A 23,383-nucleotide genomic window follows, 5' to 3' on the forward strand; every position below is an offset into this window, starting at 1 on the left:
ACATCGATAGGACTCAAAGTGTTAGTCATCACTGATTCTTTTTACAGTACTCTCCATTTTTAAGCTTTTTCAATAGCCTCCAGAACATGTTGCCACCTTTCTGATATTTATTTTCTATGTTCTTACCAAAGTTCTGCCCATGACTGTTTAGCTAGTAGTTTTACACAATGCTTCATTTTCTTACATTTTTCTCTGTATTCTCTCAGAGCACAAGTTGACTTATTTACCCAAAACTTTCAATATATACTTTTTTTCTTTTTCTTCACGGCCATTTAACTTCCAGAGTCCATCGTGGAATTCTGATTTTTTCTATCTTTGCAGACAACTGCACATGCATTTCTGGGTGAATCGATATTTTCTTGTATGCTACTGAATGTTCAAGGTTTGGTTCTTATTTTCCAGCTCTCAGTTCTTCTTGAATAATATTTATGTATTTGAGTCAACAGTTTACCTCCAAAGGCTGCTGAACTTGGATTCATTTTAAATCTTTCTTACACACTTTTCACATCAATATGATATTTATTTAATCCTGCTCAAAATTAAATGGTGATTACTTTGATTTCAAATCCTTTGTCTTGAAAGAGCATGAAGATACTGTTATTAACAATAACGCACTGAACAAGATTTTTCTTATATCTTTTCTCATGAATTTGTACATATCTTTATATTGAAACATTGTTAGTCATAAGTAGTCCACATCCTGAAATTAAGAAATCAAGCAGGTACTTACTATTATTATTATTTTTGCTTTTTTCTCCAAATTTTTCCTACTCTGCTATTTAGATCTGCAATAAGATCCAACATTTTCTGTCAGCTGCCTTCTCTAATGTCTCAACTTTTTCTTAAGTAGAACTTTCTGTGAGACCATATTAAGAGCACAAGTAGGGTATCTGGATTATCTAATTCTTTAACACCTATCTAAAATGAGTTTTAGTTTTCTACCCAACTTTTCATGGATGGCTGGAATAATAATAATAATTTTTACACACACACACCTTTACTACATGCACACTCATTCACTTTGCATAGATGTATAACAAATTAAATTAAGGACAGCATTTTCTTTTCAATAACTGATGTGGCACAAATTTTTCAACGACAATTCAAAGAACATAAACTAGGACTGCAACATCATAAATTTGCAATTTAAGCTTAGGCAGCAAAATGGATACCAACATATAAATTATTTGAATATTTTAAATGTTGTAGTACTGTAAATTTTGATAAAGAAATTATTTTAAAAAAAAAAGCGAATTTTTCAATGATCATTATTATTTTAAAACTCTCTATGCATAAACATAAGTTAATAAACATATTATTCTACTAATATGTAAAAAGTAAAAAAGTCTTTATTAAAAGTAAGTATAATATAAGTGTCATTTGTTATTTTTCCTGTTTAGTTATTAGCCATGTCTTGAGCATATTTAAAATTTTGAAAGTGATCAAGAAAGTTTAAAAACACAACTTTTGGCAAAGTTGTCTTGGTATTGTATTCCTTAAGACACAGACACTGCACAGGAGTCTATATATATATATATATATATATATATATATTTTTTTTTTTTTTTACTTTATTAACTAATTCTTTTTGATTAAAGGTTTAATGAACTGACAGCTATTTCAAATTTAATATTCAGGAACCAAATATTCTGAATACATGCCAGTTAAGGTTTGAAAGATCTTAAAGCAAGCACTTAAAAATTTGAAATCCTCGGTCAAAAAAAAAAAAGCAATATCAGAACCAATCATACTGAAGTTGTATTCTCATAAACTCAATTGCTTTCAAAATTTAAAATGTGGAAGACAAATCATGTTTGCTTACTTGGATACAAAATAACATTGGCATTTTTTTTTCTTTTAAATTACAAGATGAATTTCTGAATGTTCCTACACAGTAAAGAAGTGCAATAATGTAAAAAAAATTACAACAATTAGAAAACAATGTTGACTTTAATAGAAACAGTGTACAAGTGGCCAAATGGGGGGGAAAAAACCAAAAAAAAAAATTAAAAGCTCAGTTCTTCATGAATATGTTATGGATATTGATATATCACATATGAAAGCAGGATAATTATGAACTATGACATTAAACATGAGCACTGGGAAAGAATGATTCATGTCTACTTTTGTCAATTTGGGCTGCATGATCACAGTACAGTAACGTCATAATACCCAGAATGAATGATCAGTAATCGTCTTCATCATCTGTCTGACTGTTCTGCTGTTGTAATAACAACTGCTGCTGAGCAGCTTCCTGCATTTGTAACCATTCCTGCTGTTCAATTTCAGCTTGTTGTTGCCGGGCCTATAAAGTGCAAATTAAGCAATGCATCAAATTTCAATCGATACTGTTTACATAAACTCATGTTTCTGATAAAAAGTTCAAAACATGGAATGTTTAAGACCTAGTACAGCAATGCATAAGTTTTTTCAGTTAGCAAGTTTAAGAGAACAGAATAATAGTGAATACAAATATACTTATATATGCCTATAATATAAATTAAAACAAAAACACTTATAGTCTACCCACAGTTGCAAGAATCCTAGCTGGCAGAGTGCCAATTCATGTTGAAGGGAAAAAAAGAATAAGGTAATGTACGAATTTGTCACCAACATGCAAAATTACGTGCTTTATATGTAAAATTTTCCAACTGTTATACAAGCAAAATAGTTACCACTTTAAACATTAGAATGTTCAAAAAGAAAGCTAATTTTCCCCAACATGTGTAATAACAACACCGAGCCTCCGTAGCTCAGTCAGTACAGACTAAGCCCTTTGGTTCAGAAAGACCTGGGTTCGATTCCCATCTATGATGCAAGGAACCTTTATCTGGTCTCTTTTGACTAAAGGTGAGTTAACTGGTCTCATATGGAGGTGCAGGTTTTTTTTCCCTCCCAGTAGCTTGGGTTTTTCATCCCTCAAAACAGGCAAACTGGTCCCATGAACACACACGGTTACAGTCATAAATACTTAAGGCAAGGAAGGCAACAGGAAACCACCTTGCATCATTATCTCCCTAGTAATCAGCTGCAATCCTCTCAAAGAGAGGAAGCCACAAGATTAGGATTAGGAATAATAACACTCATCCCATGAAATGCATTGATTTCCCTATTATCAGAATGGATTTGCCCTTTTTCTGCTATGCGCAGAAGTGTTGAGGGGTCTTATATCTGTGGTCAGACTTTACAAATATATATTAAAATTTCTTTAAAATTCATTAACTAAATGCAGTTACTATTAGATTAGAATGAGTTTCAGATGCCTTTAAAAAATTATAAAAATAAAAACCTCAATTACGAATGCAAGCATTTTAAATATAAATCTTTAGGTTGATTTGTTTTTGATCGCTTGTGATATCTCAGTACAATTTGCTACAATCAGGAATCAACGAGGCTTGTAAGTATCCATAGGTGTGCATCAGTAGAAACAGCATCTATCACATCTTTTTCATCTAAACCTACAGCAACAGTCTTTCATTCTACCTACTCTCAATTAAGAGCAACAGCCTTTTGCATGAAGTATTGTCCAAGGACAACAATCTCCATCTTTTCAAGAGGAACATCAGATTACTTTGCTCCTGACCCCCAGTCCACACACACCTTAATGTAACTCTGCAAACTTCCAATTGCAAACTCTGTTCATATGTGACTCCTTAAGGGTGACAGAAGACAGCTAAAATACTTTGGACACAGAAAGAATGAAGAACAGTTACAGATGGTCAAGTTCATGGAAAAAGAGGAAATATTAAACCTAGGAACAGAGTGACCACATGGCATCTGATGATATCTAATGAAACTACAAATGGACAGTGTCTCTAATTTTTGTCTTAACTCTTGTAATGAATGAATATGTATACTTTACCCTTTCTATACTAACACAAAGAACTTAAAAGGTATGAGATCAGGACTTAAAGGTAAGGAGGAAACAACTGGTTCTTTTCAACTGACTATGCAAAACTGGCATCCAAACTCTGCAGGTGTCCTGTAGACTTTTAACTCTCAACATTGACAATTTCTTTAAAGTGGATTATCACACCCACTCACACTCCTGATGATATTGTTACTGATATATTTATCATTGTGTGGATTAGCCTGGTAGCTTTACCTAAAATTCTCATTGTGCAGAAATCAACTCATTTGCATAAAATACACTAATCTTTCTGTTAAGTTGTTGCCATCTGGATACCCATTTATCAAAATGGAATGGGCAATGTGCATATGCCTCTAAGCAAGACTATGCAGATAGGTTACATAGCTATCAACAATTTGGTTTGAAAATTGACAGCATTCAAAATACCAGCATTGTTTTGCATAAGTGCTGTAAAACAGTGCTTTGTGTATTGTTATTCCACCTGTGGCTTTTTTTAACATATTAAAAAGTATTTTGCAATTCTTGTGACTTTCTCTTTTCCAGTATTATTTATTTTTATTCTGTTAAAATAAATATGCCTAATACATTGTTATTGTGGAATTTCCATTATTATTATACTACAATCAATCCCTTTGGACAGATTATCTGGACTTAGTTTCATAAGTATTCTGGTACCAGATGGCAGCACAACCCACAGAGGTGGAGGTAAAAAAAAACGTGAAAAGTAAGCTGGCAAGTTGTATATATTGTAACAGTGCATGTTTCAGATTATATGTGATGTTAGAAAATACCAAATCAATATTAATAATTACTGAAAACAAGAAAAGGAATTGATATTCTGGAGTAAGTGAATAATAATCACAGAAAATTTAAAGTAAATTTAGTTTAAATTTGCAAATCACATTTTTATAAACATAACTGAGTAATGACCATACTGCATGTATTGATGCTGGCCATAAGAGCAAGTAGTTGATAAGAGATTTTTACTCACATTTAGGAAAATATGGGACAAGTACTGAAAACAATGAAACAGATTAAATAATGAAAAAGACAATACTTTCAGAAATGGTGAAAAAAAAAAAAAAAGTTGCTCGTGTTATTATTTTGTTGGCAGCCAAGTAGTGATAAACATTCCTGTACATAGTTATTCTTGAGAAAGTATGGATTTTCTCCAGATCTCTTTGAACTTCAGAGTTCAAAGAGATCTAGGAACCAGACAAGATAATTTTAAAAAACATTTACCTCATGTACATTAAAATACACAAAAGAATACAAAGCATTTTAACAGGGATGAAATGAAACTTGAGGATAAAAAGATGAAAAAATGTGGTGCGAGATATTATAAAACTATTTTAGTACAGGCAAATTGCAAAATCTAAACAATTCAATAGAAACATGTTAGACATTAATTCTGAATCACTGGATGCAACTAATATTAAGATTAATCCCCTTCTTCCCCCAAAAAAGAGGAGTACTTAATTAGGAGGGGAAGGGGGGGGTAATCTTCATATAAGTTGCATCCAGTGATTCAGAATTAATATCTGACATGTTTCTGTTGAATAGTTTAGATTTTGCAATTTGCCTATACTAAAATAGTTTCATACTATCTCACGCTATCTGACACAGAACAAATACTCAGGACTATTGAATTAGTTGGCTGACAGCAATTCATGCAAAAGTATGGCCGTGCTATGTAACTATGCCCAGTTCATGGCACTTTGATGTAATTTATATTTTTCACAACGAATAGGGACCGATCTCCAAGAATGACAAAAAATAGATTATAGGCATAAAATCTGGTGAACACATGCAAAGTTCAAAAAGGGATGCTTTCTCTTGGCTGATGAAATAAAAGAAATTTTGCAGACAGGATGAAATGCTACTTGAATATTAAGAAGAAGCTTAAAAATTTCAGCAATATGTTTAGACCTGCAAATATTAATCATTTTGATGATAAAGGATATTATCATTGAAACAAGGCTAAAATTTCATTTCATTCAAACCAGGCTAAAAGCATACAATACATTAGCATTACCGGTCTTAATGTATGGAAGCGAAATCTGGACAATAAAACAAAAAGACAAACAAAGATTAACAACAGCAGAAATGAAGTTTATGAGAAAAACTGCAAAGTATACCCTATTTGATCACAAAAGAAACGAAGATATTATGAAAGAATTAAACCAAGAACCAGTAATAGAAAAAAATTAAAAAATATAAACATAAATGGATGGAACATGTTCAAAGAATGAAAACAGAAAGATTACCAAAACAAGCCTTAAAGTACAAGCCATTAGGAAAAAGAAAACCAGGACGTCCTCTTAAACGATGACTTCTAAGGCCGGAACGGGCCATGCTAGGCCTAAATCCTTGATACATATGATGATGATGATCATTGAAACTATTAACCATTAAATAGATTTTGCATGTTGTGGTTGAATCAAGAGCTCTAGAAATGGTAAACAAAACATTTTTCTCTATTTCTAAAGTAATCTGTATCTTGGATGGTCTGCATTAATCTTTGTAAAAAAAAGTACAGAACTCTGACTTAGAACTTGTCCAAATAATGAATATATCACAACATCCCACACTATAGGTCTGGAAGGAATAAATATTGCATAGGAGATGCTGCACATAATGTTCCAAATAATTAACAGGTGTAGAGTACAGTAAAAAGAATTTTCCATAGTTGTGCCATTTGTTGGTATAACTTATCCTGAATCATAAAACAGCCAGAACTTATATGACAAAATCAATGGATTGACATAACCAAAGAAATGATTGCTTTCAGCAGAAAGCCATAGTTTTCTATAAAAATACAGGGAAACTATATTTTAACATAAGGCAAAATCCATTGATTTTATTTTAAAATCAGCAGTACTAACATGAGTAACAGATCTTCCAATGAAAGGTGAGAGAAAGAAGGAAAACTGCTTAGAGAATTTATAAGTACTTTCTCCTGATATGTACTATTTGTCCCATATGGGTAGGAAAGGGCACTAAATATATGTCAAAATTTGAGATAAAGAACTCACCTCTCCACTTGATGCAGATAATGTTATACCCTAAATAAATCCTGTACATGTCTAAGGACTTGTACTGTGTTAGTGATATAACATTAAATATGAAAAAATGGCAAGAACATGGGAAAACATTAACTGCATTTTTAATGGAGAACATACAGTACAAGTTATTTCAGTTATTTAGTGAAATGGAATTAAATACATAAATAGACCACAGAATAAGAAGAGCTGGTATGGTGGGGAACCAGCTGAATAAGTTTACATGGAATCAAAGAAAAATCAACCAAATACTGTGCTATCAAGATATAAGACAGTGCTCACATCAGTTTTAACACAGACACGCTTTCAATGTCACTTCTTCATAGTCTGTGATGAACACAAATAGAAATGCTTGGTAGGATTTCAATTTCCATAAGATTACAATGTTTTTTTTTTTAATTTAAATTCTTGACTTCCCTTTTCTAATTTTACAGACCAAGCTGGAAGAGATGATTACCATCTGTCTACCAGAATATCAGATAATACTTTTTACCTAATTTGATTTTGAAATGGCCAAACAAAAAAAAGGTAATCTTTCATGTGTGGAATTAATAAAAAAATCATGGATCTTAACCAACTTTAACCTCCAACTCAAGCCTTTTCCAGTTTTTTCTTCTACAGATTGAACTTCACCCAACTAATCTCTGCCTCATGTCCTTGGGCATTATAATGGCACCATTAGGACTTCTGATTTATGTGCCTGTTTTATTGGGTCTCATTATTGTTTCTGTTATACTGATACATTCAGTTGGAGAAAAATTCATTTTACAAATGGCTCAATTGAATAATAGCTGAAATAATGAAGTCTTTGTACCTCCACAAAATCCCAAAAAACTAAGCCTTAGTTCCTGAACAAATGTGCCAATCACCACGATAAAAATTCATTCTCCAAATGGGCCAACTTAAACCAGCTTGTAACATTGCTTATACCAGAGCACACAACATCTATAAAAGTAACATCGACAAATCCTAATGTGAAAAAATCAAGATGCAGAAAAAAAAAATTTCCTCTTGCTCAAATGGCAGTTGAGTCTCCCATCTTCTCCTGTACAGATGACCTTGGAAAATCACATTCCAGTATGTTATAAAACAACCTACCCCAGCTGTGCTCAAAAATCAGTTATCCAGAATTAATACACCTCATAATCAAACTCCCGGCATGTACTCTCAGAGGGTAGGATACTATGATACTATAATAATATCATCACTAACTTCGGATTGACCATTTTTGTCCAAATAACTATTCATCTGTCAAGACTCCAATATTATCAGATCTTGCATTTGTCTTCTAAGGCACTCACTTTATCATGCCACCTAGATCTTTGACTTCCTCCGAGTCTTTTTCTTGCTAACCTGGCAAAGAACACTTGTTTTGCTAATCTTTCCTCTCCCATTCTGTTTAAGTAATCAAACTCCTGGCATGTATCCATACCCAAGATTAGCTCTGCTGACACATTCTTGAATGCTAACAATGGCAAGTTCAATCTTCACCAGTAGCTAATCAGACAGGAGGCCCAAGACTATCACTAGTTATACACAGTATACGGTGAAGAGATGTGACTGACAAGTGCTGCCATTGAGTGGTCTCTAATCCTAACACTGTGTTTTACTGTCTGAGAATAGTGTGGTTCTATGGTTCTATTTTCTTTCGAGTATGCTTGCATAAATCTTACCTGGAACACTTAGTAGAGAAATTCCTCTATAATTCAGCTTTATTCCCTTTTTTATGTATGGAAACTGAGAGCTCTACTCTACTCTACTCCAACTAATTACTCCACACATTCAGGATATCCTTATTCTCAGTTTTCATGTTACCTTTATCATCTTTGATTCCTTTTACAGTTCTCTTTCCTCTTTTCCACAATACTTCTATAGCATCTTGTGTCCAGCATGGTGTTCTTATTTTTCTATCCAACTTCACGTGTCTTCCTAGCTAAATCAATGTTTTCTTCAGAGCTTGCCACTAAAATTCCAAAGTTTGGTTCTTGCTTTCAAACTATTTAATTTTTCCTTCAATAATGTTAGTACAGTTCAGTTGCAGTTGACTGTAATTGCTAACAATTTTTAATTGTTAGCACTGTAAATCTAAAATTTTGCTATTCAGTGTCAATCAGAAAAATGTTACTCAATTGGTGTGGTTAGGCTGCTTTTGTTGTATGCAACAGAGGAATGGCAAATGGCTGCATTAAACTGCTTAAAATCTCTAATTAGGAATTCAATGTGTCTGAGACGGATGAGAAATGGATGGAATCTGAAGTATGTTGCTTGGCAGGAATGAAGCAATGGTTCAATATATTTCACGACAACAAGTACCGTCACATAGTACATGAATCAGGATATAGTGCCGACATAATTAGTGGAGTGACAATTTTTTTTTCTTTTCATAATTATTGTGATGACTGTGTACGGGGTTGTAAATCAAGTAGTAGCAACGCTGTCAGGAGACAGTAACTCAAATATTACTCCTGACAGAGGAGCTAGTTGTATGTGCTGTACATGCACACAAGACGACACAGCCCATTCTAACAAGTGTCCTTGTGTGGAGAAGTGGTTAAAGTGAACATCTCTGTTTGCAATGCTCTAAGGTATGTTCACAAGATTTGAACAACAATCCTGGATCAAGGTCCAGGTTGCAACTGTTATTGTGGCTTTAGCAAAGCCTGTGGTGACAGTGCCCTACCATACTGGACTGTTGCAAGGATGGATTAATGCATGTCATGCAGGGCAAGATCATCTGGATGATAAATCAATGTGCCAGGTGACCTGCCATTTCAGATGAATGTTGAGTTTGTTCAGGGACTCCTCTCAATTGATCATCAATGGACTGCACGCCAGTTCACTCAGAAAAGTGAGATAAACTACCAAAATGTTGTTTGGCATGCTCAAAATTTCAGCTTGTTGGGTTCCATATCACTTGACTAAGATGCAAAAATGGCACAGGTATGCAGCTGCTGGCCTCCATCTGGAACGATAATGAAAATGAAGGGGATGCATTCCTGAATTGTATTGTAGCCATTGATGAATTAGAAAAAGGCTTATGAGCCTGAATGAATGGTGCCATTCAGGATCACCCCATCTAAAAAGGCTTTGCCAAGAAATCCAGAAAAGTGAAAGTCACGGTGTGCCCTAAGGGCAAACTGTCAATACACACTGCTATAAGAGATTTCTGGAGCACATTTGCATCTGCTTTAAGGAGAAAGCAACCACATTTTTTCACAGATTCTCCATCATGTTTATTGCATGATGTCATGTGTCTCAATTGGTAATTGAGATGTTGGAAAGGTAGCAATAGGGAGTATTGGAACATTCTCCGTATTCACCGGATATGAGTTCTTGCAACTTTTGACTTGTTCCCCAAAATAAAAGTATTATGCCATATCACTAATTTCAACAGGCAATACTCTGTTGATGATATTCAGCAGCTCCCACAGTGGAAACAGGTGCAGAACATGGGAGGAGATTACATTGAAGGAATGTAGGGGTGCTTAAGGGTCAAAGCTGTATAACTGAGAGGAGACCTCCACATAGCCTTTAAAGGAATGCGGAGAACCGACCAGGGCTTCTGACCTAATGTCCAATCCTCACCTTCTCGTGGTGCACCCTGTTGGGTATCTACTTGGATACTGAATGAACGAGGATGGGCTGGCAATTTGGGATTTAGCCGACCAAATTGTATTCTTATTGGTTAAACCAAAATAAAAAAATGATGGTACAACATGACAAAATTTCATGCCGGCTGGGGCGTCGCCCGGTTAAACAAGGCCCCCGTTGTTTTCGCCAGGGAACCAGGGCGAACAGCGACAAGTAAGCTACCGGAACAAATCTGAAAACAAACCCCAACTCAACACCACCAGAGTTAAAGATCGCTACTATCAATGTAAGAAGCCTGAATGGCAAAGAAATGGAGCTAGCTGAGGAATTAGATAAGTACCAGATCGACATAATAGGGGTGACTGAAACAAAAAAGACAAAAACTGGCGAGATCTTTCTGAGCAATAAATACAAAATGTTATATTCAGGCAATGACAATCAAGGAAAAGGGGTAGCCATAGTATTCAAAACAAAATATGAGGCTAATCTTCTTGAATGGCAGTCAGTCTCAAGTAGAGTAATGTGGGCAAATATGAGAATGGGGAACTGGACAATAAGACTTATTTGTGCCTATGGTCCCACAGAAGGTTCTACTAAGGTAGAAGTGGAGGAATTTTTTTGAGGCTTTAGAAAAAGCAACTGACACAATGAAAGAGGAAAAGTTGGTCCTTGTTGGGGATCTAAATAGCAGAGTAGGAAATGATTGTCAGACATACAAAAATATTTTGGGAAAATTTGGAGAAAAGAGCAAAGCTAATAATAATGGCAAATATCTGTTGGATTTCTGCTCAGGACATGGACTGGTTATTACTAACACCATGTTCCAACATAAAAATGTGCACAAATTCACATGGAGAGAAGAGGCTAGGAATAAGAAAAGTCTCATTGACTATGTTATTGTTGATAGTGATGTTTTCTCCCTGGTGCAGGACACCAGAGTGTACAGAGGATTTGAAATTGGAAGTGATCACTATTTAGTCTTGAGCAGGATAAAATTGAATTTCATATTGAAAAGAATAACATGTAAGAAAGTTTTAAAGCGAATAAAAGTTGAGCAGCTCTCAGATGTGAACTGTAGACTAAAATACACAAAGGTTATTGAAGAAAAAATGAAAAAAAGAGTTTGAGAACAGGAATCAAACCTTGGAGATTCAGTGGCAAACTCGGAAGAAAACATTGATTGATTCTGCCAGAGAGGCATGTGGTGAGGTTGTCTGCAAGGATAAAAAAATCAGAACTCCATGGTGGACACAGGAAGTTAAAGAGGCAGTGAAGGAAAAGAAGAAAGCATATCAAAAGTTCCTGTCAAATAAGTCAGATTGTGCTCTTAGAGAATATAGAGACAAATGCAATAATGCTAAACACTGTGTAAAACTAGCTAAACAAAAGTCATGGGAGGACTTTGGCAAGAATATAGAAAATAAATATCAAGAAAGTGGCAAAATATTCTGGAGGTTGTTGAAGAAGCTTAGGAATGGAGGAAAGAGTGCTGTAAAAGGAGTTAGAGATGATAAAGGTGAAATGAAAACTGGAGAAAAAGATATCCTTGACGTATGGAGTAATTACTTTGAAAAACTGCTAAATGAAACAAGCAGTGATGACAGCACAGTGGTAAAAAACACTGACCAGGCATGCAGTCAGGAATACATATCCATACTTGAAGTAGAAAAAGCCATCAAAAGTCTGAAATCTGGAAAGGCAGAGGGAGTAGATGATATTCCACCAGAAATGCTCAAGTATGGAGGTATAAAAGTCTTACAGTGGCTGCACTGCATAGTTCAGAAGGGCTGGACAGAGGGGCGAATTCCAGATGATTGGAGTAGAGCTCTCATAGTACCCATATATAAAAAGGGAAATAAAACTGAATGTGAGAATTACAGAGGTATTTCCCTACTGAGTGTTCCTGGCAAGATCTATGCAAGTATACTTGAGAAACGGTTGAGAAGAATTGTGGAAGAAAAGCTTGGTGAAGAACAAGCTGGATTCAGGCCAAACAGAGGCTGTCAGGATCAGATCTTCACTTTACGACAAATAGTCAAGAAAGCATGGGAATATAACAAAGATCTGTATTTAAGTTTTGTCGATTTGGAAAAGGCATATGATAAGGTGCCAAGAGAGAAGCTATTCAATACGCTGCAGTCATATGGCGTCAATGGGGCATTATATCAAGCAATACTTAGTCTTTATTTGAGTTGTGAGTCAGCAGTTAGAATTGAAGGAAGTACAGGAAGATGGTTTAATGTTAAATCTGGTGTGAGACAAGGATGTACGTTATCCCCTCTGTTATTCATTATCTATATGGATCACATTATGAAGGAAAGTGGTATTAAACATATCAAAATTGGAGATGTTAATGTCAGCTCTTTGCTTTATGCGGATGATGTTATACTTCTAAATAAATCCGCTACAAGTCTGCAAGATTCTCTGACTAAATTGAATAGTTGTTGTAATAGATATGGTATGAAGGTCAGCAATAAAAAGAGAAAGACAATGAAAATAGGCAGAATCATTGAAAATGTCAACTGTGTTGTGAATGGAGAACCTGTGGAACATGTAAAACATTTCAGCTATTTAGGCACAATTTTTACTGAAGATGGTAAATTAAATATAGAAATAGACAACAGAATCAGCAAAGCTGGTATGGTGGGAAGTCAACTGAATAAATTCATATGGAATAAGAGAGAAATTAGTCGGAACACTAAATTAGCTGTATACAAGACAGTGTTCAAACCAGTTTTAACTTATGGATCTGAGAGCTGGGTCAGAAGTAAAACACTTGACCAAAGACTAGAGACCGCAGATATGAGATTCCTGAGAAAGATTATAGGCGTGAACAGATGGCATCAATGGCAATATCATATTAAAAACGAGGATATTAGGAAAGAACTTGATATTGTCAGTATCCAGGAATGCGTTAGCAGAGCTAATCTCAGGTGGTATGGTCACCTAAGCAGAATGGGAGAGGAAAGATTAGCAAAACAAGTGTTCTCTGCCAGGTTGGCAGCAAAACGACCCAGAGGAAGACCAAGATATAGGTGGATTGATACAGTACAAAGTGCCTTAGACGACAGAAATATAAGATCTGATAATGTTGGAGTCTTGACAAGTAACAGACTGATTTGGAGGAAAATTGTAGATAGGAAGTTAGTAATGATATAATTTTTTCATGTAGTACTATCATATCCTGTACACCCCTTGTGGGTACATGGCAGGAATTTGATGATGATTTGTACAGATTTAATAAATAAACTATTTTAGATGTTGCCACTACTTGGCTGCTTGAGCACATTTTGCCATCACCAATGAACAATCTAAATTCATTTATCTGTTTTTTTTTTTTTTTTTAAAGTAGTAATGCTATTTTATTTATTTAGGAAGAGGAAGTTGGACATTTTATGTGTGCAGGAGACAAGGTGGAAAGGGGGAAAGGCAAAGGAACTGGGAGATGGATATAAATTGTTCTACTCTGGAGCGAATAACGAGGGAAGAAATGGTGTAGGAATTGTGGTGTGTGGCAGAATGAAGGGTGAAGTACTGGACGTGGGTAGAAGGAACGACAGGATCATGCGAATGAAATTGGGTCTTGGAGAAGAGCGGGTGGTCGTATTATGTGTATATGCCCCGCAAGTTGGTTGTACAGCAGAGGAAAAAGATGAGTTCTGGAACGTGTTAGATGAAGAAATGAGGGAATTGGAAGAAAATGAGATGGTGATTGTCGGAGGAGACTTGAACGGGCACATAGGAAGACAGAATAGAGACTGTGAAAGGGTGCATGGTGGCCACGGAGTGGGAATGATGAACCAGGAAGGAGAGAGGGTTGTGGACTTTGCAGTAGCGTTTGATCTGGCAATTGTGAACTCGTTTTTCTTCAAGAGGGAAGAACATTTGATAACATTTAGAAGTGGTAACAACAGCTCACAAATTGACTACATTTTGACTAGAAGAAAACATCTTAAGGTTGTGACAAATTGTAAGGTAATTCCAACAGATCAAGTAGCACAACAACACCGACTGCTGTGCGCAGACTTTAAATTAAGATCGAAGATAAGAACTTCTGGTTGCCATGGGATGAAGACAATTAAGTGGTTTCGCTTAAAAGAAGAGAGTGTGAGGAATCGTTTTAGGGAGAGAGTGTTAGAGAGGATTTCGGATGGACTGGAAAGTGTACAAGATTGGTGGAAACATAATTCAAAAGTAATCCTGAGCTGTGCAATCGAGGTGCTTGGTGAGACATCTGGAAAGATTAGAGAGCAGAAGGAGGGTTGGTGGTGGAATAATGATGTACAAGTGGCAGTGACAGCTAAGAGGAAGGCAAAGCAGAAGTGGGATGAGTCAAGAGTGGAAGAGGACAGAGAGGTGTACAAAGAGAGAAAGCAAGAAGCCAAGAGAGTTGTGGCACAGGCGAAGGCCATGGCATATCAAGATCTGTATGATCAATTAGAAACAAAGGAAGGACAGAGAAAAATTTACCAACTAGCGAAATGTAGAAATAAAGCAGCTAAGGACATCTTACATGTGAGGCAGATCAAAGATGCTGAAGGAAGAGTATTATGGAGGGATGTGGACATAAGAAACAGATGGAAAATATACTTTGAGGGACTTCTGAATGAGGAAAATGCAAGGACTCACAGAGGAGATGGGCAGCCTTCTGAGGGGATGGTGCAGAACATCAGTAGAATGGAAGTGATGGAGGCCATGAAGAGGATGAGGAATGGAAAAGCGGTGGGCCCCGACAGAATCCCAGTGGAAGCATGGAAGGCACTGGGGGAAGAGGGAATTGACCTGCTGTGGGACCTGTTCATGAAAGTTTGCCAACAGGAAAATATACCCGAAGAATGGAGGGAGAGTACTCTTGTTCCCATCTACAAGGGTAAAGGGGATGCACAAGACTGTAAAAATTACAGAGGAATAAAGTTGATGTCCCACACAATGAAGATCCTAGAAAGGGTTCTTGATGGTAGATTGAGGGAGGAGGTGGAGATTGCAAAGGAACAATTTGGCTTCATGCCTGGTAGATCAACAACAGATGCTATCTTTGGGTTACGACAGATGATGGAAAAATATCGAGAGAAACAAAGGGTGCTACATCTGGTATTTATTGATCTTGAGAAAGCATACGATAGAGTGCCAAGGCAAGAAGTCTGGAGGTGTCTGAGGGAGAAGAAGGTGCCGGAGAAATATGTCAGGTTGGTGCAGGAAATGTACAGAAATGTGAAGACAAGTGTTCGGACCTGTTTGGGACAGACAGAAAGTTTTCAAGTAACAGTTGGCTTGCATCAAGGGTCAGCATTAAGTCCGTTTCTGTTTAATATTGTGATGGAGGTGGTAACAGAGGAGGTGAGAGAAGATGCACCTTGGACAATGTTGTATGCAGATGACATCTTGCTGTGTGTAGATACAAGAGAAGAAGCGGAAACTAAACTGGAAAGATGGAGAAAAGTACTGGAAGAGAGAGGTATGAGACTGAGCAGAAGTAAGACAGAGTATATGTGTTGCGCAGTGGGCGGTGGCCAGGAGACAGACCTGGAGCTGGAAGGAAATGTCATCAGGAAGGTGAGAGACTTTAGATACTTAGGTTCGACAGTGGAAGAAGATGGAGGAGGTGAGAAGGAAGTGGGATGCAGGATACAAGCAGGTTGGAGGAACTGGAGGGAGATGGCTGGAGTGTTATGTGATAAGAGGGTGCCGATCAATCTGAAAGGCAAAATTTATAGGACAGTAGTGAGGCCAGCTATGACATATGCTATAGAAACTGTGGCCCTGAGGAAAAATAACATCAGCAGGATGGAAGTAGCAGAGATGAGAATGCTTAGGTGGATGTGCGGTGTGACCAGAAAGGATCATCTGAGAAATGACTATGTCAGGGGAACAGTGAAAGTTATGAACTTAGGAGCGAAAATACAGGAGGCAAGGTTGAGATGGTTTGGTCATGTGATGAGGAGGGAGGACGAATATGTGGGAAGAAGGGTCATGCAGATGGATGTGCAAGGAAGGCGGAAGCGTGGGCGGCCAAAGAAGAGATGGAGGGAGCTGGTAGAAGAGGACTTGAAGATGAAGAACTTGGATGTGGTGACAGCCCAAGACAGGAAGGTGTGGAGGAGACTCATAACAAACAGTGACCCCACTTAAGTGGGAGAAGCTGCAGAAGAAGAAGAAGAAGAATGCTATTTTATTTATTTACTTCTAAATAAATGATTTTATTTAGTTCTAATTGCATTTTGACAGACAGAAGCATACAAGTAGATCAAATATATGTAATTACAAATTTTTGCGACATTCCAATGCATGTGTTGATGGTTGATTACCCACATCACCTCTCATTGCTGCAGTGAATTCTGCATACTCTAACTTTGTTTAAAAAGTTTTACCTGAATTTAATAGCAGTTTAAAAAAAATATGAAGATCTCTAAGAAACAGGAGGAAAACCTATTATCCCAATTAGATATAATAGGTTAATTTCTGAAGTTCTTTCATCAAGACACAAAGAAATCATACTGAAAGTTCAGCTGGCACTAACACAATAGAGGGTGGTGAAGTAAAAAAAGATTTCTGGTTGTCATTAATGCCACTCATGAGACTATTTTCTAGGTTCAACGTATAACTAGTTTTGCTATCCTGTTGAGCTGAATTATCTAGAGAATTCCAGTTTTCTATGCATGCAATTAAGTTAATTTTAAAAAGCCACAAACTAACTCAGCCAACCAGGCCAAGTGGTTTGCATATCTGTTCTCTAATGGCTGTGCATTTGATTCCTGCAGCATATATGGATATTTGTGATTCTCTGTAGATGAGAGATGAATTTCATCACCTACTATGAAACCATCACCCTGCTTATTAGAAGCATGAAGTGGCTTAAAAAAAAAAGTTTCACATTTGGTCTTTAGAGCAGAGTTTCTGGACTAAGTAAAAAATGAATAAAACAGGACAAAAAATCCTTAGCCTGCCAACAGTGTTAATGTACTATAGGTTTATAACCTTTCGTGAGTGGGAACCATAAAAAAAATTCTGTGGTAAGATGCCAAAAAACCGAATATTTACTTTATTCACACATTAACTTGCATATATTAAAGTAAGTAGTTTGTTAGATGAAGATTTAAAAAATACCTTGGCAAATAATTCTTGTTGCTGACGGAGCAATTCATCTTCAGGGATTCCCAAATTTTCTAACCTTGTACTCTGTCTTCGCCGCCTAGCAGCGACAGCTTTACAGTCTTTCATTACTGCTTCTGCTGCTTCTTTATATGACCCAAATCCTAAGCTTTCTAATGCTAATAATGCCAAGAGCAGCAGGATAGTATGAAAAAAAATAAAATTAAACACATTGTTGTACACTTTAGATAATAATCATAATTTCTCTTGCAACGATAAAAGTAACAATTACATTTCTAACACATACATTTCCAATTTCAATTTTTTTAATATTCTTATTCCAGCTTTTATTCAGCCAAATAACCATGACAAATATTTACATCAACCAAAACATGGATGAAGTATTCATTAAAACTGCAATACTATTTCACAAGGACACCAGTACAGTAGACAACTGCTGCCATTTTCTAAGCTTCCTAACTGTGGGAGGGTTAGTAAATGGCAGCAGTTGTCTATTAAACTGGTATCACCTGTTAAGTATACAAATTGTCAATAGAAAAGAACTCAATTACTGATGAATAACGAAGGGCAGAAACTAGGTGCCTACCAATTTCCAAAAATTGGACTAATACAGTTTTGCCTGCTTCCTTGATGGAACAAAATGGAATCAAATTCCTGACATGTATCCTCAAGGGATGTATAGAATGCTATGATAGTTTCTATATGCCAGATATGCATGTGTAACTATCATAGAACCACCAGACATTTTCGTTTGTGTTTATATCCTATGAAGATATCAACATGAGAAAGAGAGACTAAATTTATTAAGCAAGTGTCAAATTTTTTCGTATATCAAAGCAAGTCAGCAGAATTTAGTTTAGGTTTGACAATACATTCCAATATTAGAATATATGGTGAATTTTTCCTCTTTCTGAGAATTGCTCAGAACAAACAAAATCTTGGAGATTTTTTATTAAGTGATGTACTATATTATATACACAAAAAAATTGGGTTGAAGCATCTCGACATCTTAGGAAAACGAGAACAACCTCATCAGTCAAGATTCTAATAGACACATTAGCATAGTGTGTCTTACTACAAAACCTACAGAACAAACATCAGCATCATGTGTAGGCAAGTGGTTAAGGAAGAAGAAGAAGGAGGAATCCTATCAACTCCCCAACCGGCTATGACATCTATAGACGTCCAGCTAAATCTGGATAAGATTTCTGTAACACCTATTGAATAACATGTATAAGAAATAATTTGATCTCACTATTTCATCCACCTTGGACGGAAGAAAGGTTAATACATTTGAACACCGCAAAGAGGATGCAAGTACAGGGTAGGCCAAAAGTCACGAAAGGGCGTTTCAATATTTAATAACTCCTTTATTTTTTGTTTTAAATTTACAATACCATAGCATCATATACGGGAAATAAATTTACACTAGGTGTGAAAAATCAAAGCTTGTAAATGGCATCCATTTTCTGTTTCTCACAAATGTGCCTTTTCTAAGGCGTTTTTCATGACGCCTCTTAGTGTTTCAGGTTTGTGTTCTGATTTCAGCCTGAATATTGTTCTTCAGCTGTTGGAGTTCCTGAGGCTTGTTAACATAAACTTTTTTTTTGAGATAGCTCCATAAGAAGAAATCAGTAGTTGTCAGATCTGGAGAATGCGGTCTGGACAAGTTGGAGTCTCTCAGATGTCATTCTGAAAACTTTGAACCTGTTTCTGTATAAAATCCAGTTGGTGCAACTGAAGCCACCAGATTATGCCCAGAGATTTCAATATGCAGTCAGATTTCAAGAATCAGCAAGGAGAGATCCCAAATTTATTCACAAGCTGATAATGTCAGATGAAGCACATTTTCATTTGAATGGCTTAACAAACAAAACTGCAGGATTTGGGGTTTGGAAAATCCTAAGGAAATCGCACTCCCTTAAAATATCAACTCTTTGCTACTTGAACCCATCAACCAAATTACGATCACTTCTTCCAACGTCTGGTGTGGGAGATGACGGAAGAAGTGATCGTAATTTGGTAGATGGGTTTAAGTAGCAATGAGTTGATATTTTTCCATAATTATTAAAGGCATCTCTGAACGTTTGGCAAAAATTATGAAAAAATATTGACTCATTGCTACTTAAACCAACCAATGAAATTCACAACTTGCTACCTTCTCCAAGAGACTCTCACCAATGATTCTATCTGGCATACATGAAGTAAAATGTTCATGTAACTTGTCTTACTTTGGACAAACAGGAAGATCTATAATATAAACATATCTCTGAACATCAACATTATATCTGCCTTATCAAACCTCACAAATCTGATCTTGTACAACATGGAATCAAAAATGCTAAGCTACTACATAGATCCACACGAAAGGCTTAGACGTTGGTTATGCATTTTTTTACTAAACGATTTAAGGAAATTACGTCAACTAGGATATACATTAAATATACTTTAATATTTTGGCAACGTCACGTTGCAATTTTCAAGAAACTTAAGAACAAGACACGTGCATGCAGGCACAACAAACAGTAAGTGAGGAAGAAGCAGGAAGCTATTATTTCTCCTAAAGTCCTAATGGTGTCCCCTAGCAGGCAATGTTGGTATTCTTGGGCTGAAGGTCTTCTTATGTAGGTTTCCCAAATTTGAGGCAGTCTCATGCAGCCAAATTTGTTGAGGTTTGGATTGTTTCTTAGGGCTGAAGCTGATTCCATAAAAAGCGTTTCATATTTGTATTTACTACAGCGTATTATTGTGGTTTTCTTCCACCGTATTCTATGGCAGGTATCCAGTGCATGGTCAGCAAGACCAGAGTGGCTGTATTGGTGAAACCGGATGTAGTCCTTGTGTTCCGAGATTCTGATAGTGGCTGTTCTGCCTGTTTGGCCGAAGCAGGACCGCTTACAGCTGCAAGGGAACTGGTATACACCAGGTAGGTCTACGGGGGGAGGTCTTTAGTAGAGCGGATAAGGGATGCCAATTTTTTTTAAATGGTCTGTAACAAGAAGTCATGTTTTTTTAGGATTTTTGTAATTTTTTCCCAAGGTGCTTCGGATATAGGGCATGGTGATGGATTTAGAGTAATCCTTGTTGTGAGGGGGAGGGGGTTGTGGTTTACTGGTTTCAAGTTTTTTTTTTGGGGGGGGGATAGCCATTGGCTGAGTAAGTGTTGAGAATGTGGTTTAGTTCTGTGGTTAGGGCACTGTCATTTGAACAGATAAGTTTAACCCTGTTATGTAGTGTCTTAACGACTCCATATTATTGTGAGGAGAGGTGGTGGGATTGTTGGTGAATATACAGGCAGATATATTGGTGGGTTTTCTATAGACTGAGAAAACCAAGGTTCCATCAGGCTGGCAGGTGACTAGTGTGTCTAAGAAAGGAAGGCAGTTGTTTTTTTCTTCTTCCAGAGTGAATTTTATTCTGGGGTGTTGGTTGTTTAAGTGTGTTAGGAAGGAGAGGAGTACATCGGAGCCATGTGGCCAAATAGCGAACACATCATCAACATAGTGAAGCCAAATGGTCTAACAATAGAGCTTTCAGCTTACCTGTGTAATCCTTTTGGTTAAGCAATACTGTGGCGTTCCCTTTATCAGCTTTGGTGATTATTATTTTCTTGTTTTTCTTTAATTCCAGTAGAGATTTAATTTCCTTACTGGGCATGTTGGCTTTCCAGCGATATTAGACTAGATGTTCTGACCAAAGCTAAACCACCAAAAGCCAACATGCCCAGTAAGGAAATTAAATCTCTACTGGAATTAAAGAAAAACAAGAAAATAATAATCACCAAAGCTGATAAAGGGAACGCCACAGTATTGCTTAACCAAAAGGATTACACAGGTAAGCTGAAAGCTCTATTGTTAGATTGGGCTACTTACCTCCTTATCGAGTACAATCCCACCAACTCACAAATTAGAAAACTCCACAGGCTCCTTAAGAAGGTCACTTCTTGGCCTGTGGAAATCACTAACAAGTTAAAACCATTTAACTCCATACCCCCCACCCCATATTTATGGACTCCCAAAAATACATAAGGAAAATGTGCCATTACGTCCCATAGTGGATGGCATTGATTCCCCCACATACAAACTAGCTAAATATTTGGCCAAAGCGCTCTCACACTATACTGACAGCACACCTTCACACATAAAAAAAACTCAGCCCACTTCAAAGCCAGCATAGAAAACCTTACATTCAAACACACTGACATAATGGTCAGTTTTCATGTCTCCTCCTTATTTACAAATGTCCCACTCAAAGAATCCTTAGAACTAATCCAAGCTAAATTTCCTCCCGATATTACAGCCCTATTTCAGTTCACAATGAACTCAGGCTATTTTGTTTGGCAAGGAAAATTCTACAAACAAATAGAGGGGACAGCCATGGGTTCTCCACTCTCTCCCCACCCTTGGCCAACTTTTATATGGAGACTTTTGAAGAGAAAGCCTTAAACTCTGCCCCACAAAACCCAACCATTTGGCTTCGCTATGTTGATGATGTGTTCGCTATTTGGCCACATGGCTCCGATGCACTCCTCTCCTTCCTAACACTTAAACAACCAACACCCCAGAATCAAATTCAACCTGGAAGAAGAAAAAAACAACTGCCTTCCTTTCTTAGACACACTAGTCACCTACCAGCCTGATGGAACCTTGGTTTTCTCAGTCTACAGAAAACTCCCCCATACAGGCAGATACATTCACCAACAATCTCACCATCCCTCCTCGCAACAATATGGAGTCATTAAGACACTACAACAGGGCTAAACTTATTTGTTCAAATGACAATGCCCTAAACACATTCTCAACACTTTCTCAGCCAATGGCTATACCCCCGCCCCCCCCAAAATATCTTGAAACCAGTAAACTACCCCCCTCCTCACAACAAGGATTACTCTAAATCCATCACCATATTCCATATCCGAGGCACCTCGGAAAAAATTACAAAAATCCTAAAAAAACATGACTTAACTTCTTGTTACAGACCATATAAAAAAATTAGCATCCCTTATCCGCTCTACTAAAGCCCAACCTCCTCCCTAGACCTACCTGGTGTATACCAGGTCCCTTGCAGCTGTAAGCGGTCCTACTTTGGCTTAAACAGGCAGGACAGCCAATACCAGAATCTCAGAACAAGGACTACATCTGGTTTCACCAATACAGCCACTCTGGTCTTGCTGACCACGTGCTGGATACCTGCCACAGAATACGGTGGAAGAAAACCACGATAATACACTGTAGTAAATACAAATATGAAAGGCTTTTCATGGAATCAGCTTCAGCCCTAAGAAACAATCCAAACCTCAACAAATTTGGCTGCATGAGACTGCCTCAAATTTGGGAAACCTACATAAGAAGACCTTCAGCCCAATCACCCAAGAATACCAACATTGCCCGCTAGGGGGCACCATTAGGACTTTAGGAGAAATAATAGCTTCCTGCTTCTTCCTTACTTACTGTTTGTTGTGCCTGCGTGCATGTGTCTTGTTCTTAAGTTTCTTGAAAATGGCAAAGTGACGTTGCTGAAATATTGAAGTATATTAAAATTTATTTTAATGTATATCCTAGTTGACATTGTAATTTCCTTAAATCATTTAGTAAAAAGTAAAAAATAAACATGAACATTTATATAAAGAAAGTGCTGAAGCCTTACTTTATAGACTTAATCTTAATCAGAACAACTGTCTCACTATTCCAAAAGTTTGGAAAATTGTTATCCTCAATTGTATTAAATTAAAATGTAGCAGATAATTATT

At 36.7% G+C, this 23,383-nt stretch overlaps 1 protein-coding gene across 2 annotated transcripts in view; it reads right to left on the reverse strand.

Moving 5' to 3' along the window:
- Positions 1-1,931: 1,931 nt before the first annotated feature.
- Positions 1,932-23,383, reverse strand: part of LOC150103925 (protein Dr1-like) — a 32,420-nt gene continuing 10,968 nt past the window's right edge. For both annotated transcript variants that reach the window (XM_090396606.1, XM_090396607.1), the window contains exons 3-4: positions 17,629-17,792; positions 1,932-2,305 (exon numbers count right to left, since the gene is read on the reverse strand). In XM_090396606.1, the coding sequence (XP_090252732.1) occupies positions 2,186-2,305; positions 17,629-17,792 (284 nt within the window). In that variant the 3' untranslated portion in view covers positions 1,932-2,185. The remainder of the gene's footprint in view (positions 2,306-17,628; positions 17,793-23,383) is intronic.

Source organism: Typopeltis vanoorti, chromosome 8 (assembly GCF_054136105.1).
Source record: "Typopeltis vanoorti isolate ZY-2024b chromosome 8, IOZ_Tvanoo_1.0, whole genome shotgun sequence".
In the NCBI taxonomy this organism is placed as follows: Eukaryota; Metazoa; Arthropoda; class Arachnida; order Uropygi; family Thelyphonidae; genus Typopeltis; species Typopeltis vanoorti.